This window comes from Panicum virgatum, chromosome 5N, assembly GCF_016808335.1.
Source record: "Panicum virgatum strain AP13 chromosome 5N, P.virgatum_v5, whole genome shotgun sequence".
In the NCBI taxonomy this organism is placed as follows: Eukaryota; Viridiplantae; Streptophyta; class Magnoliopsida; order Poales; family Poaceae; genus Panicum; species Panicum virgatum.
In genome coordinates, this window is record NC_053149.1 from 26,803,133 (window position 1) to 26,817,826 (window position 14,694).

Genomic DNA, 14,694 nt, shown 5'->3' on the forward strand with positions numbered 1-14,694 from the left:
ACCGGGGCTTGCCTTCTTAGGCACTGTCACACTGAGAGTCCTCTGGGGCTTGGCCCAAGTCTTGGTTCAAGTTAGTACAGTTAAAATATTAACGTCCGTTGCAGCAAGAGAGTCCGGAACAAACTCGTAATCACCATCAGCGAGATTAACCGATTCTATATGCAATGCAAAGATTCATTATTACAACATGAGATGATATTTCTTTCCTTCACGATAAAGTTGTAGTTCAACAAAATGTTAATTCAGTAATAATCTTGTGATTTCATTTCATGGGCAGTCATTTATGGAGTAGCTCTTATAATTATTTTACTTCATGAATGAGTGTGTGGGGGGTGTGTTTAATTTCCTACACTTAAATCATAAGCATAAGTTCACAATTTCATAACAGAAAAACTACTCATGAACTGGTGCTGAAAGATTTATGTAGAATAGATCAGATAGACTAGCATCTACTGTAAAATTTTTAGCTTTTAACAGCAAGACATCTAACCATGAAAAATCATTTAATCATATTAACCTAGAAACTTCACGAATTTGCACAGGTTATTAGATATGGTTTGTAGGGCTACAAAAATTACAGCAACATTTATGCATGACATACTCAGTACGGTAAGTTTTCCAGATTTTATCTACTCAAAAAACAGGAGTTATAAAATTAATAAAACTAACATGCTAGCAACAAACTTAATTTACACAAGGAGTTCTACCTGGGTTATGGACTTCAATTTTTTACCAGATTCTAGGAATAGCATAAATATGTCTCAGTAAAATTATCAAGCCTTACTTCTACCAGATCAATTACTTATGCATTAAACTATATATAAACCTACATATTTATTCGAGATTCAAGATGACCAGTACTACATGTCAAAATTTTAGTACAGAGAGTGCTCATACTATCCAAGCACAGGTTCAAAAATCATAACCAGATATGAACTTGTATTCAGAACAAAAATAACAAATTTACTACAGAGAGTGCTCATACTATCCAAGCACAGGTTCATAAATCATAACCAGATATGAACTTGTATTCAGAACAAAAATAACAAATCTAGACATGATATCACAAGCATGATTTATAACTATAGAAATACTTAGTAAATTGAGGCCAAACTTTGCCGGCATGGCTACATGACTAAAACAAAGTTCCAGAATTAAATCTAGATTTTTTCTAAACATAGGAACTATATACCATGAATTAAGTTCATCAAACAAGCATTAAACAGAATATATAGCCAACTAGGTCTAAAATTTCTCAAACTTGAAAATCAGAAAGAGTTCAGTAACATGTTCATCCAGGAAAAATTTCAGGACTAACCCAGGTCTATTTTTTACCAGCATTAATACATGAAGTTAACAAGTAGATCTAGGAATCTTGAGCATTTGAGCAAGTAAATGATTTCAAACTGAGTTCATCTTTTTACTAGATGTTTCTAACAATACTAAGTTCAACATAACCAAAAATCAGATCTAGCCACCGAACCAAACTACTAGAACATTTATGGGCTATTTATTCTAATCTTTTGCCTAGATTAAAATGTGGACAGATTCTAAAGATTTTCATGTAACAAAACTTGTAGATTTCACTGCAATGATTCCAAAACATTTGGATTTACATTTTTCCGATTTTTTTACGAATTTCTACACAGTTTCAAAGTTCACTGGATTCTTGTTCTTGAATTCATGTAATATTTACGGTTTAAACCCTATAATCAAGTTTTTATATTATGAATAGGTCCCTGGACCCGTGTACTCGCACGGAATCCAAGCGATTCCAGCGAGGTCCGTCGCCGGCGGCGAGAGAGAGGTGGGGGGAAAGGTTCAGGGCTCGATGGCGAACCTAGGGTGGTCGGGGTTGGGCCAGAGGTGGTCGGAGGAGGTGGCTCCACGGCGGAGCAGAGGCGGTGGAGGTTCGCGTCCAAGTCTGGCGAGCTCGAGCCGGCACGGCGGGGCTTGGCAGCTCCACTGGAGGTCGAGGAAGGCATGCAGATGCTCATCCCGGGCAATGCAGGGACGGAGGGGGCTCGTCGGCGTGGCGCAGAGCGTCGCCGGCGATGGAGGAGGAGGCGGAGTAGGGAAAGGAGGCGAAGGCACACGCGAGAGCCTCGCTGGGGTCTTTATAGGCCAACAGCCTTAGCAGGGAAGGAAGTGAGGCTTGGGGGAGTGCGAGACCGGGGGTGGCGCGGCCGGCCGGCGAGGTGGCGGCGCTGGACAACTGCGCGGGCGGCGTGGCATCCGTTCACGGCGTCTGGGCCGCGTGTCCGCGCGAGGAAAGGCCAGGGGGCATGCCTGGTGGCCTGCGCAGAGGCCCTCGGGTCCACTTGGCCGAGTACGTGCCGTGGACGAGGTCCACCGGCGGCGTACAACGCCGGAGAGGGGTGGCGGCGCGAAAACGGGGCACCGGGGCCTTTTTGCAATTTCTGATTTTCCTAGGGATCTCTTTGTAATAAAAACTTTTCTCCTATTTCCTGGCCTCAAATGAAAAAGTATTGAATACCAAACTTGTGTAACTTTTCAAGATCTACAACTTTTATTTTAGGAAAATTTTTATTTGAAATTCACATTTTGAACTATTTCATAATTACAAACTTACAGTAAAGGGCTTTGGTTTTTATTTGATTTTTGAGTGGATTTGGCTGAAACATGAATTAGGCACATATCATTTAAGATACTAGTTTCAGCCCAATATTGTTTTTGTGCATGTTTTCAAATATGATTTGAATGTATTTTAAATATTCTTGCCCTCTCATACAATATCCAAAAAGGGTGATTTGAATTTAATTTGACTTTTCCTTCTCATTTTAATTCCTAAATTCCCCTCTTTTGATTAAATGAATTAAGTTGACTGACTTTTAGTGTACAGACACCAGAGGTGTCACAGTGAAGCATACCTCCATTTCCAAGAAGCATGTGTCTTTCCGAAAGATTTGTCTCAAATAACCAACCATCTTGTTGACAAACCCTTGAATCCGAGTCTCTGATAGTCTCCCTAAGTGCTGACCTTCGATTCTCATATGACTTTACAACATCCTCGACAACCGTAGTTCTAGAAACTATGGTAAACCATGGGTTTAAAATAGCAATGAATCTCTGAAATGGTGCATGCTCAACTAAACTGAAAGGTAACTCATGCAATACTATAAAATTAACCATTGCTTCACGTGATACTTCCTGGTCAAACTTCTAGTTTTTCAACGCACGTGTGCATCGGGAGACAAAGCATCTATCCTCAAATTCTCAACTATTTGATTCATTTTAAGTCTCTCCTTGCACATTGCCAAGTGCCTATGACAAGCGCTTCTACCATTCTCTCGATTAGCAGCAAATATATCCAAGCAGTGAATGCATTTAGCTTGCACAATTAAGTTTCCTTGATAAATTTCCTCAAACTCTTTCCAAACAACAGATCTAAGTTTGCGCTTTCTAGTTGATATAGGTGCATCTAGACACTAGATATTCAAGTACTAATCAGGACAACATGAAGCTAACATACTTAGAAAAAGGATGGTGAATTTAACATATTAACTTGAAATAATGCAGCTGGTAAAGATGGTGAAGTCAAATCTAACCTTGTCCAAGGACACGAGAAGTCAATATTTCTGCATCATCAAGTGGTACTGATTCATCCCTGATTGTAGAAGGGGACCTCAAGTGCTCTGCTCTATAATGGCCCATCCTCGGTGACATTAGCCGCCTCTTCAGTAACGAGGATATCACGATCTGCTTCCATACTGGGGACTTCAGTCTCAATAATGATTGTATTCTTGACATGCTCCTTGATGCTGCAGTTGAAGGATCATGTAGTCCTGTTTGCTGCTCTTTCTTGACTAACCCACTCTCTTGGCACAGCCTCATATGGTAGAGTTGATATCTGATTTCTTGCATAACTAGAGATAGACAATATTGGGTGAATACTAATTAACACAAAGTGCACATCGGACAGGGTCATAGCCCAACAGAAGTGCATCTTCAGATCAGGGTTTATTTTGTGAAGCTTTGAATCGATGAATTAGCTCATATATATAGATAGATCACTAGACAGACCATGGAGTGGAGGATGATGCAACTGCAAGGCCTGGCTGGTACAGTGGTATATCTAATGCTAAGCTTGCACTGTGGTAATAACTTATTTACTTAAGGCAAGCATATCATAGGAAATGTAATGCCATGGGACGGAGTTGAAATTAGAACAGTGGTCAGGTACTGCTGAATTTCTTGAAAGACAAGTTAATTCCTCTATTGCTTGATTCTGCTGTTGCAATTGTGAATTGTGATGTCTACTTTTGCAACTTTGCTGCACTGCGCACTGCATATATATGACTCCAAGAATTGGTCAATTTCCCTTCATTTGTACCTTTCAAGATAATTACTTTTAAGGTCAGATAATTACTTTTAAGATGACTCTATAAATTGATATATTTGCTGCTCAAACAAGCTAGGAATTCATCAGTTCAGATAACATATATGTACTCCAAGTAAGTATTATCTAATGGCTCTATCTCTATCTAGGGTGTTAACTAAATGCTGCTCTACTACATAGAAAATAAAGGCAATAATGGCTCCTTTTTTAGAAAGAAAGGAGCCAAAACTGACCAAACTAATGGCAATATTTGGAGAAGGGAGCGTTATTGCTTACACTTCTTGGTGAGGTCGAGTTGGCTGAAGTGGAATTTGAGTTAGGTGAACTCGCCCTCCTGTTTGCGATCCCTGATCCAATCCACCACCACCCGGTTGAATTGCAAGATCCAATTCATCGAAGGGGTCCCGGTCAGAGCCCTCCTCCTCCCCATCCCTCTCGTCCTCCAGCACCACCATGGAGGAATGGCAGTCGAACAGGTCGGCTCCGTCTGCCACCTCCATCTAGTGCCGCTGGAGCAGTGGCGGCGTAGGGCGGAGATGCGGCGGGTTCACCCCGCCCGCCACGAAGAGGTCGGTACGGGCGAAGGAGACACCTAGGGTGTGTAGCGTAGGGAACTGCACGGGCGTGACGGACACTCCGCGAAGCCTGTGTCCACGGAGAAGTTGCCCGCGGTGCGCATGCCGGCGAAGGCCAGTAGTCAGCGGCGGCAGCAGACATGCGGCATGGGCGGTCGGAGATGCGGTGTGGGCGGGCGTAGATGCGACGCCGGTGGGCGGGTAGAGTGTTATGATCCCGGTTAGTGTGGCTTTAATCGGTACTTTACTCGAGGAATCACGGTCAGAAGTGCGAGTTGGATCAGCGTTGCCTAGCAACAATGGTTAGCGCACTTTGGCCTATTTGAATTGGGTGGTTCCGCCACACAGAGTTGCGGTGCTAGCGGGCGGAGCTGCGGCGCCAGCGGCCGGGTAGAGATGCGTTGGGCCGGCGGCCACGCGCATGGCTGCAGCGGGGATTACCGTGCGGGCGGGCGGGCGTACGGCCACCGCTAGGGTTTTCTTTTGCGGGTCTTGTGGGTTCCATTCTCTTGTTCACGGGTTTCAGTAGACTGTTCAATATTGGGCCACAAGAATATTACAGCTAGCCGCATAGACCATAACACCTGTTTTCCGGAGTGGATTAGCGGGCTCGTTTAAAACCCGCCCCCACCTGAACTCCTGCTAATGGGGTGGGGCTTGACGGATTTTTTTGGGTAGATTTTAGTATGGGTACTATTGGATGGGCGGAAACGGGTGACACTATGAAACGTGTTGAGACGGGTTGGGTTGACGACATAGACGGGTTGGGATGGGTTGGGGTGCTATGGTAGTATATCGGCGCGTAAGTCGCATATCATCTTCCGTCGTGACTTCGGGTTGGGGCGGGTTGAGGCATTGGGCCGTCGGGTGGGTTGAGGCGGGTGGTAGTTAGGGCTCTTGAAATATGGGTAGGGGCGGATTTGGGGTGGGTTCAACCGAGCAACGTTAATAATTCAGCCAGCTGCTGGCTGTAAGAATCTTTACAGACTACCTCTCAGCCCACTCATATAGTAGTCAGCTCTTCACTATTAATATAAGAGCAAGTTTTATAATATCGCCGAGTCTCAGCGCTGCCAACTGCAAAACTGCCAGATCATCGCGTGGTAGTGGCCATTTAATACGCTGCAATGACCCAGCGAGTCTTTTCGCCGGCCGGAAGCGGGCGTCTCGCCAGCCGCTCACCTGCTTCTCTCTCCTCCTTCAGCGTCGGACTCAGCCGGTTTCACACCAATCATAATACTTGCTCTAAGGCTCTATTTGTTTTTCTCACAAAATTTCTTGGTTCTTGTGCTCAAATCGACTGTAAGCGTGCAGACCGCTTCTCTCTCCTCTACCTCAATATTTAGCTTTTTTTAACCTGTTATAATACCTGCTCTTAGCAGGCGTACCCAATAATTTGACTGCCGACGATTAATAGGGAGATCTCCGATCCGTGACATTTGTCCCGCACCCACCGTCCCACGTCGCCGACACACAGTAACATTTATCCGGCTCACTGACTCGTGGGCCCCGCTGTTCTCCCTTACACTACACGCGGAGCTCGCCGTCTCCACCTCGTACAGTCCCACCCCCGCCGTACAGCAGAGCCGAAACAACGGCACCACCTCGTCGCAACCCGCATGACCCTCGGCTTTTTAAGCACTCCTCGAGAGTCCCCGGCGAAGAGGCCAGAGGGCGAGATCGATGGATACGGGAGGCCGCTGCTGCGGCGGCGGCGGCGCCGCTGCCGGACTTGAAGAGGAAGCGGCGCAGAGGGAGCGGGAATGGGAGGAGGCCGCGCAGGCGGTGGCGTACGATTCCTGCACCTGGCCGCCGCCCATCGTCGCGGTGTGCGGCCCGGGTAAAAGCGGCAAGTCCGCCTTCTCCCGCCTCCTGCTCAACACCCTCATCGTAAGGTAAGCTAAGCAAGCGCCCCTGCTCCTCCCCTGTGGTGAGACGAATGCCGGCGACCAACGCTTTGGAGTTCGTTTTGCTCGGAATCGGCGGGTGCTCCTTCGTGCTCTCGTCCAACTTCCGGACGTTATGGCTGATACAGATACAAATTTGTGCTTCGTGCCATGGTTTCTGGTTAATTGCAATAGATTCTGCGATAGAGCAGCATTCTTTTCCTCTGCTGGAGATGTAGTACTGAATAATGGTGTACGTGTTCTCTTATCATAGCTTGGGTAATTTAGGACCTATGAGATACGGTTGGTGTGCGGCCCCTGCTTTCAAAATTCGAATTTTACTTTCTTCTATAATATCTTCTAGCTCAAATTCATGTTTCATTATTTATATGGTGATCAAATGAAATACTATTTAGGTAAGAGCCTAGCTCGGACTTTGATTAACTGAACCTATATTTAGGGGGAAAAATGACCATTGAAATTTAGAACAGTATCTATATATTAAAAATTCTGAAAAAGAAAATAAGTTTTTAGTATATTGTTGACTCCGTTTCCTTTTTTACTTAGTACACTAGTATCTTAAATATTTTTTATGCATATCTTAGAATTTAGTTCATAACCTATACGCTATTTTTTCAGTAAAAAAATATAGGAGAAAATCTAAGCATACTTACTGATCTCAGAAATCTGATTCAACTATCCTTCTTTGAAGGGGGACAAATTAGAAGCATTGGTGTTTGTAGCTGAATGAAATGTTAGCGTAATTATAGTTGGCATACTTGCATAGCCAAAGGCAGCATCACATTAACTTTAGTTAGTCTTATGCTACTAGTTTCTTAGATATGATTGTCAAACTAAGTCTGAAGTTGATTGCACATGTTTCAAATACAGTTTAGGTAATATTGATTGATGATATTAATCTCAAAACAGACTTAAGCTGGAAAACAGCTAGGTAGCAGAAATTTTGATATGGCTCTGATCCCAAACCTGATCTATTAGAATTGTCGTAAAGTAGTCATGTAACTCTAATTGTTTAGTGATTCTTGGAACAACAGAAACGTGACAATTTTATTTGTTTGGTTTATTTTAGTTCTAGCGATGTTGCATTGTTGTTGGTTTCTAGAAAGTCTATCCTGACTTGGTTTTTGTTTGATTTTAGGGTCTTTGTTGTAGTATTTGTAAGTTGGTCTGAGTGAAGTGTTTATTATGCCCAGAACTAGTTGGGTCTGTTTATACTTGCAAAAGAGTAGAAGGTCTTATCTTCTTAGTGAGGAGTGGGGTGTTAAAACAAAAAGATAACTGTTACAGCAAAGATAACTTTTTTTCCCCTTTTTTCATTTGCTCAGTCTAGTATTAAATTACTAACAAGATGGTAATCTTCTTTCATTGTCAATTGTCACAATGTTAAGCTAGTTGCTTCCACTATAGAACATGGCATGTGCACTATGAATTTATTACTAGATTCTTTTCTTCATTTTAGCTCTTGTGATTATTCCACACACAGGTACAGAAATGCTGGATACCTGGATATTGATGTTGGTCAGCCTGAATTCACTCCAGGGTTTGTGTCACTTCATGTACTTGAGGAACAGACTAAAGGTGTCATATTGAAACTTCTCTTCAATAACATTCCTCTTCTTGATTTGTTGTAATTGATTAGATATTTTGTTACCTTTGTATGATTGCAGATTTGACAATTCTGTATCTGCGCAATCCAAAGAGGTAAGGATTTGTGGTATGATCATTATGACTTCTGAATGCCCGATGCTATCTAGAGTTAACTGAAGATGAATTGTCACACTGCCCTAAAAAAGATGATGAATTGTCCCATATGACTAAGTTAATTCATTTGTTGAGTTCCTTCTTCACCATCCTATGATTTAATGGTTCATTTTCTATTTCTGAAAATATTGTGGATACTAAAAATATAAAAGCTCCTGTTTTCTGCTAATTTCAAATATGTTCAGAGTCTTAAGGTGTCCAATAGTAATTAGTAACTGAAGAAGTGCAGATTTATTTTATCCAGGGATTAAGGTTTTTCACACTCAAAATACATCATTGCATTTTTGTGCCTGCACAATAGTTCCTGTTTCTATCATGTAGCAGCAAATGAATCAGTGTTCTTCTAGAAGCTGTCTAATTAAGATCTGATGCAAATATTCTAGGTGCTTCTTTTTGGGCTATGTCTGTGCAAAAAGAAACCCGAAACTTCTCTTGACCTACATATTTGACCTTTATGACTATTTCCTGAAAGAGTTTTATCGCTTTCATGAGGTTGATAATCCCATGAAATCAGCTATACCACTTGTTATCAATACTTCAGGATGGATAAAAGGTGAGGTTTCATTACTCCTTGCTCACGTCATTCTTGTTCTTGGTACTAGTGGGGGATGTTGCTTAATGATGAAATCTGCTTTATTGAATCTCATTTTTTTCTTCAAAATGCATTGCCCTGTTCTATGTACCATTTAGGTCCTGGGCTTCATGTGCTACCGGAGATGTTGAAATATGTGTCTCCAACTCATGTTATTCGGGTATCTACCACGGTAGAGCGTAAAAATTTACCATGTGGAACGTTTTGGATGAATGAATTTGATGAATCTCCACCAGTTAATTTATTTGAAATTCATGCAGCGCATAATTCTCCTCGCCAGTAAGTCTTTGGTTATATAATCAATATGTTCTTTGACTTTTTAATTTTACTAATTGTAGCTTCTAAATGCAGTTTGTTGGTAAAGAAAGAGGCAAGGATTATTCGTGAACTCAGGCTGATCGCTTACTTCAGGCAGTGCTTACCAAGAGACTTCAATGTCTTCTGTTTGAATGATTTAATTCAAGGCTTTGCCTCTATACATCCGTTTCAACTTCGTCTGTCTAAAATACATGTTATTGATCTACACTGCCAGGTGAGATTTTCTACCTTTCTACCTTCATTCAGATTATTATCGAACTTTGGTTCTGTATGATGTAGAGATCCTTTAGCTATCCCTTTGCTAAATTCAGCACTTCACTGTATCATGTACCAACAATATGTTAGAACATGTGACAAAGCTGACCTCACATTCTCGTTTTTCATTAGTGCCGCATGCATAAGAATCCTAAAACGTAGGCACATACATGAATGCTTCTGAAACGGGGTGATACCAAAAGGACAGATAGAACGTATTATGCATTCCTTTTTATTCTGGATAATATAACTTATATGGTAGCTAACTACTAGCATACAATGTCTATAACCTGTCAAAAGGAAGTGTATGGCTAATGTACCTATAGCTCTGGATAATCCTAGAAGCACAAAACAATATGGTTATATGTCTGTTGTCCATTCTTCTGCTGAGATACAATTATTCTGATATCGACCATTGCTCTAGGAAACTTCTAATTTTAGGATTCTGTATTAAGTTGTTGATATATAAATCCATGTATGTGCTTCAGGTTTCTAGTACTGATGCGCATCGCTTCTTGAATGGTACAATTGTTGGTCTTTCAACCAGTGCATCTCCTCCTTTATCAATTGAAAGTTCCACTCCTTGCTGCATTGGACTGGGTATGTCTAATTTTAGCTTATTTTAGGTATCATTGGTGGCATGTTGATATCCAGAGATTATTTTTCTGTTACTTATGCTGAGTTGGGTTTTCAGGGTTTATTAAAGATGTAGAAATTTCAGAAGACTGCATTCATTTTATCACACCAGTTTCTCACAAGCTCGTGGAAAAGGTCGACATCATTTTTCAAAGCTGTATTGCAGTTCCTAGTTGCCTCTTGCAGGTAATAGTCAAAACAATGCTATTTCAGTTATTTAGAAAAAAAATTGACACAGCCATAACAAAGTTCCCCGGATGCAGCAGTTGTAATTTTTAATAAGCGCTCGATTTTTAAATATCCTATATTTGTTTTGCCATGATCACCATTATATGCTGCACTTGGACTAAATATGTTTCATTCATGTACCTGTATTATACCCTAAGTTGTGCACGCCTTTCATCCTGATGCAACGATATTTGGTTACTATACTATATCAAATTGTATGCTACACTTAGACAAATAACTATGTGTTCATGTACATAGATCTAGAGATCTAACTGCCAGTACCGCTGTACCAGTACCATTAATGTAATATGCATGTCTTGCTGTATCTGATTGCCAACATGCATAATGCATCAATTCATTATTTTTATGCTACCATGCCAACTTAAGTCCGATAAATTTTAGAGTTGGGCGTGCGGAGCCACTAAAGAATTTCTCCAGTGCATAAGTAAAGTTCTGTGAACGAATATTTTTTTGAAAAGGACATGATATGAAAATACCAAAATACAAATAGTGTGATACTATGAAATGATCCAGAAAATTACAAAATAATAAAGAAAATTGTAACAAGTGAGAAGTAACTGAAATCAACTCAAACATCACTACTGGTCACATTACATGCTAAGTGGTAGGACACAAGCAAAGAATTTGACTCTCCATGCATGCTACCTATACCTAATATGAGCGGACTAGCAGATCATGCTCGCTCACTAGTCATTACCTTTTTCCTTTGTGCATTAGGTGGGTATATATTCGTCTAGTGCATTGGATTAACGAAAGATAATCACTCCACTTGCATGCTTCCGAGTGTATAAATATATTGTATTGATTATCTACACTTTCTTCCACATAATTATTTTGGGTTCAAGAAGTGAAATCAGCAAGAACGATAGCTGATACGAGGAAAATCAGATGCTTTGTCTATGGCACACAATGCCTCTAATAATCAACTAATGCAAAAAGTTGTTAACTTTCTTTCTCCAACATATTTTGTTGCCATCATCAAAAACATATTTGTCACTAACATGACCTGGTGCAGGATAGTACTTCAGTATCATAGTCAATGACTAGCACTAGTTTTCCCTTGCAAATTTGCTATGACATTGAGTCCTTTACTACTTAATAATAAAGTGTACTGTGGAGTTACATTCTGTTTGGTAATTTATTGTATTACACTACTGATAATGCAAAATAAGAAAGAATACATCAATGTTGATGCCAATAGGAACCACAGTTAATAGCCAGTTCCTTCTGGATGCCATGACCTTATTCTCACTAGAATTTGCCTTTGCAGGTGTCTGGTATTTTAAGCGACGTAACAGAGAGGCTGCTGAAGATCTAGATCTTTGGATATGCTTACAAATATAATCATTAGTTGTGGCAACGAACAATCAAAATAGAGATGCCAGAAACTAGTACACCTGGCTTTACCTATATGGAATATGAGTTGCATCATGTATTAGCTGGATTCACCTGAAGAGTAAAGAGATTTGATGTTACAATCATACAGCACAAAATGGTATTTAAAAGTATCCGCTTTTGCTGGTTAATTATGTTGAACCCTTTGTTGTACTGGTATTCTGTCATCAAATGTAACATGTTGAACATCTTGGATGGGATTTCCTTCATTCTTTCTGCAAGTTCTTCCTCTGATGAGCTTAAGATTTGCCCGTTCCTTCATATGTGATCTGCCTATTAGTAATCTCCTTGCGGAGTAGACTTGTGTTGAAGAAGCAAACCCTTTCTGGCACTGATTTAAGAACTGCTGTATTATATCAAAGCAATCTCTGTACATGACTGATTATGACTGATCTGGCTTTGGCAACCCCACATTCCGAGATTAAAGTTTAAACCAGAAGTAATCTCATCAGTGTTATAGAAGAAACATGTAGAATTTCCATTCCTTGTTAATAAAAAGAAGGTTATTTTTTATTTAGAACTTGACCCGGACTTACTTGCCGCAACGATTTTGATCTCGTATAGTATTTGTGTTCGTTAATTCAGACCTTGATTGGTGTTAGGCCTAATCTTGAACAAGTGTTTGAAGGTGGATCACACCCGGTCTTTCAAATAAAAATAAATACATAACTATATGTTTGCCAGCGTCAAGTTTCATACTATAGCAATGCCATAATTGAATAATAAACAACAATATCACGAAAAAGAGGCTTACGATGACTAAAAGCCTACCAGCAATGCACAGCTTTTATCCTGGACATGACAGCTCCACAGTTCAAAGTTCAAAGCAATCGACCAAGAGTTAGGTACACCTATATAAACAACAAATAAACAGATCCGGATCAATTAAATAACTAAATTAAAGCACATATTCACAATTAAGTTGTCATGCTATAGTCTAGGGCGCTCTTGACCATGAGCATGGACTAATATATCAGTTTTATACTATGGAGAGGTCGCACACTATTGACAATGCTTAAGCACCAATTTTAGGTCATCAAATCCTGCATAAATACATAAAGATGAGCATCAATATTAGTGTTAGGGTAAAGATGAGCATCAATATTAGTGTTAGGGTTTATTCTAACCATTTCTACAAGTATTGGTGAATTCTTGTATGCAGGTATATTAAGGCATAAAACACACCTAAAAGAGCAAAGAAACATACTCTCAATCCAAGGCAACACCACTCCAGCCAATTAGCTCGCGCCATTCAGCGTCACATGGACCGAAGGGCCCACAAACCACGCCAAAACCGACACGAAAACCTACCATGCACATGGATAGGGGTAAGGGGCCCACCTGTCAGTCTCCTGGCCAAAGGTAAGGTCGGTTGGAGCCTTGTCTAGGTCAGCCGAACCAGGATGAGCTCCACCGACTTACCTTTATCACGTGTAGCTCCCTCATTGCTCCCTAATGGCGGTTCCAAGTGCTTCCACCCCAAATATTGGCCGAAGACACCATGGTACCCATCTATAAATATGAGGGGATGCTGGGAGGGGCTCCATTTTGACACACTACCAAGAGTGAAGAACACCCCTCAAGTAGAGTTTAGAGCTGCATTGCAAAGGCAAGGTGCTGCCTACTTACTAGTTAGTGCCTAGAGTAGGGAGAGAGCGAGGGGGTACTTCGGGAGAAGTATTGGGGTGTCTGCACTCTTTCCCGAGCTTGTACTTCTATGGATGCTGCTACATTCTTCAGAGTTAAGAAAGAATTCATAGTTCCTTCTAATAGTATAATACTTTGTATAGTCTATGCTAGTAGTACTTATATTTGAGTGAGATCAGTTCTTTTGATTTATTGCTCCATATTTATACGAAGTGTTGTAGTCTACTACGGGATATCAAATGTAGTTAGACTGCAGTAGTAATCAATAGCGTAGACGTGGTGTCTAGGCTAAGGGCTATCCTTCGTTTGCCTTATATCCTACGGTTTGTTAGAGGTAGGCAGCAGGTGGTGACAGTCATATCAGTCTTTTGTAATCCTCCATGTTCAGATATAGCATAGCGCTGTTGGTCGGAGTCGCCTGGCTGACTAGGTGTAAACTGGTGCCCGAAGCGAGTATTTTGCCCGAGAGATGACCTTTAACTCACCTATATTGCTATCTTAGGAATCCTCTCACCTATCTTGGTGTGTCCTTGGACCGACTAGAACAGAAGTTAGTGCACACATGTTCCCTTGAATCTAATACCTTTGGAATACTTTGATGTGAAAGTTCCAACAGTATTCGTGCGCTTGAGGATTTATTAACTATTGCTAAAATACCCAACATGATTTCTGGCATGTTGTCAGGGAATGGTTCCTCTATCTTTCTTCATACCTAGTGTACAAAGATTAATGGTACCGAATAAATATGTTATGAAATTATATTTAATAAAAATTCTAATAATACTTATTTGGTATCATAAATATTAGTAATTTATTGTATAAACTTAGTCAAATTTAAAATATTTTGACTCTCCAAAAAGTTAGAATAACTTACGATTTGGATGGATGGAGGGTATGATTCATCTCTAAATGCTTTTAGAAGATAGAATAACTTACGATTTGAAACGGAGGGGAGTATGACCTATTTCTGAAAGCTTCTAGAAGATGGACCATTGGTTC

At 40.8% G+C, this 14,694-nt stretch overlaps 1 protein-coding gene across 1 annotated transcript; it reads left to right on the plus strand.

The window, feature by feature from the left end:
* The first annotated feature begins 6,488 nt into the window (after positions 1 to 6,488).
* LOC120675885 (polynucleotide 5'-hydroxyl-kinase NOL9-like) lies at positions 6,489 to 12,295 on the plus strand. Its single transcript, XM_039957095.1, has 9 exons — positions 6,489 to 6,830; positions 8,326 to 8,420; positions 8,510 to 8,543; positions 8,987 to 9,156; positions 9,294 to 9,474; positions 9,547 to 9,727; positions 10,257 to 10,368; positions 10,463 to 10,590; positions 11,924 to 12,295. The coding sequence occupies exons 1-9, from the start codon at positions 6,619 to 6,621 to the stop codon at positions 11,969 to 11,971; spliced, it is 1,161 nt and encodes a 386-aa protein (XP_039813029.1). The 5' UTR covers positions 6,489 to 6,618; the 3' UTR covers positions 11,972 to 12,295.
* Positions 12,296 to 14,694: the final 2,399 nt, after the last annotated feature.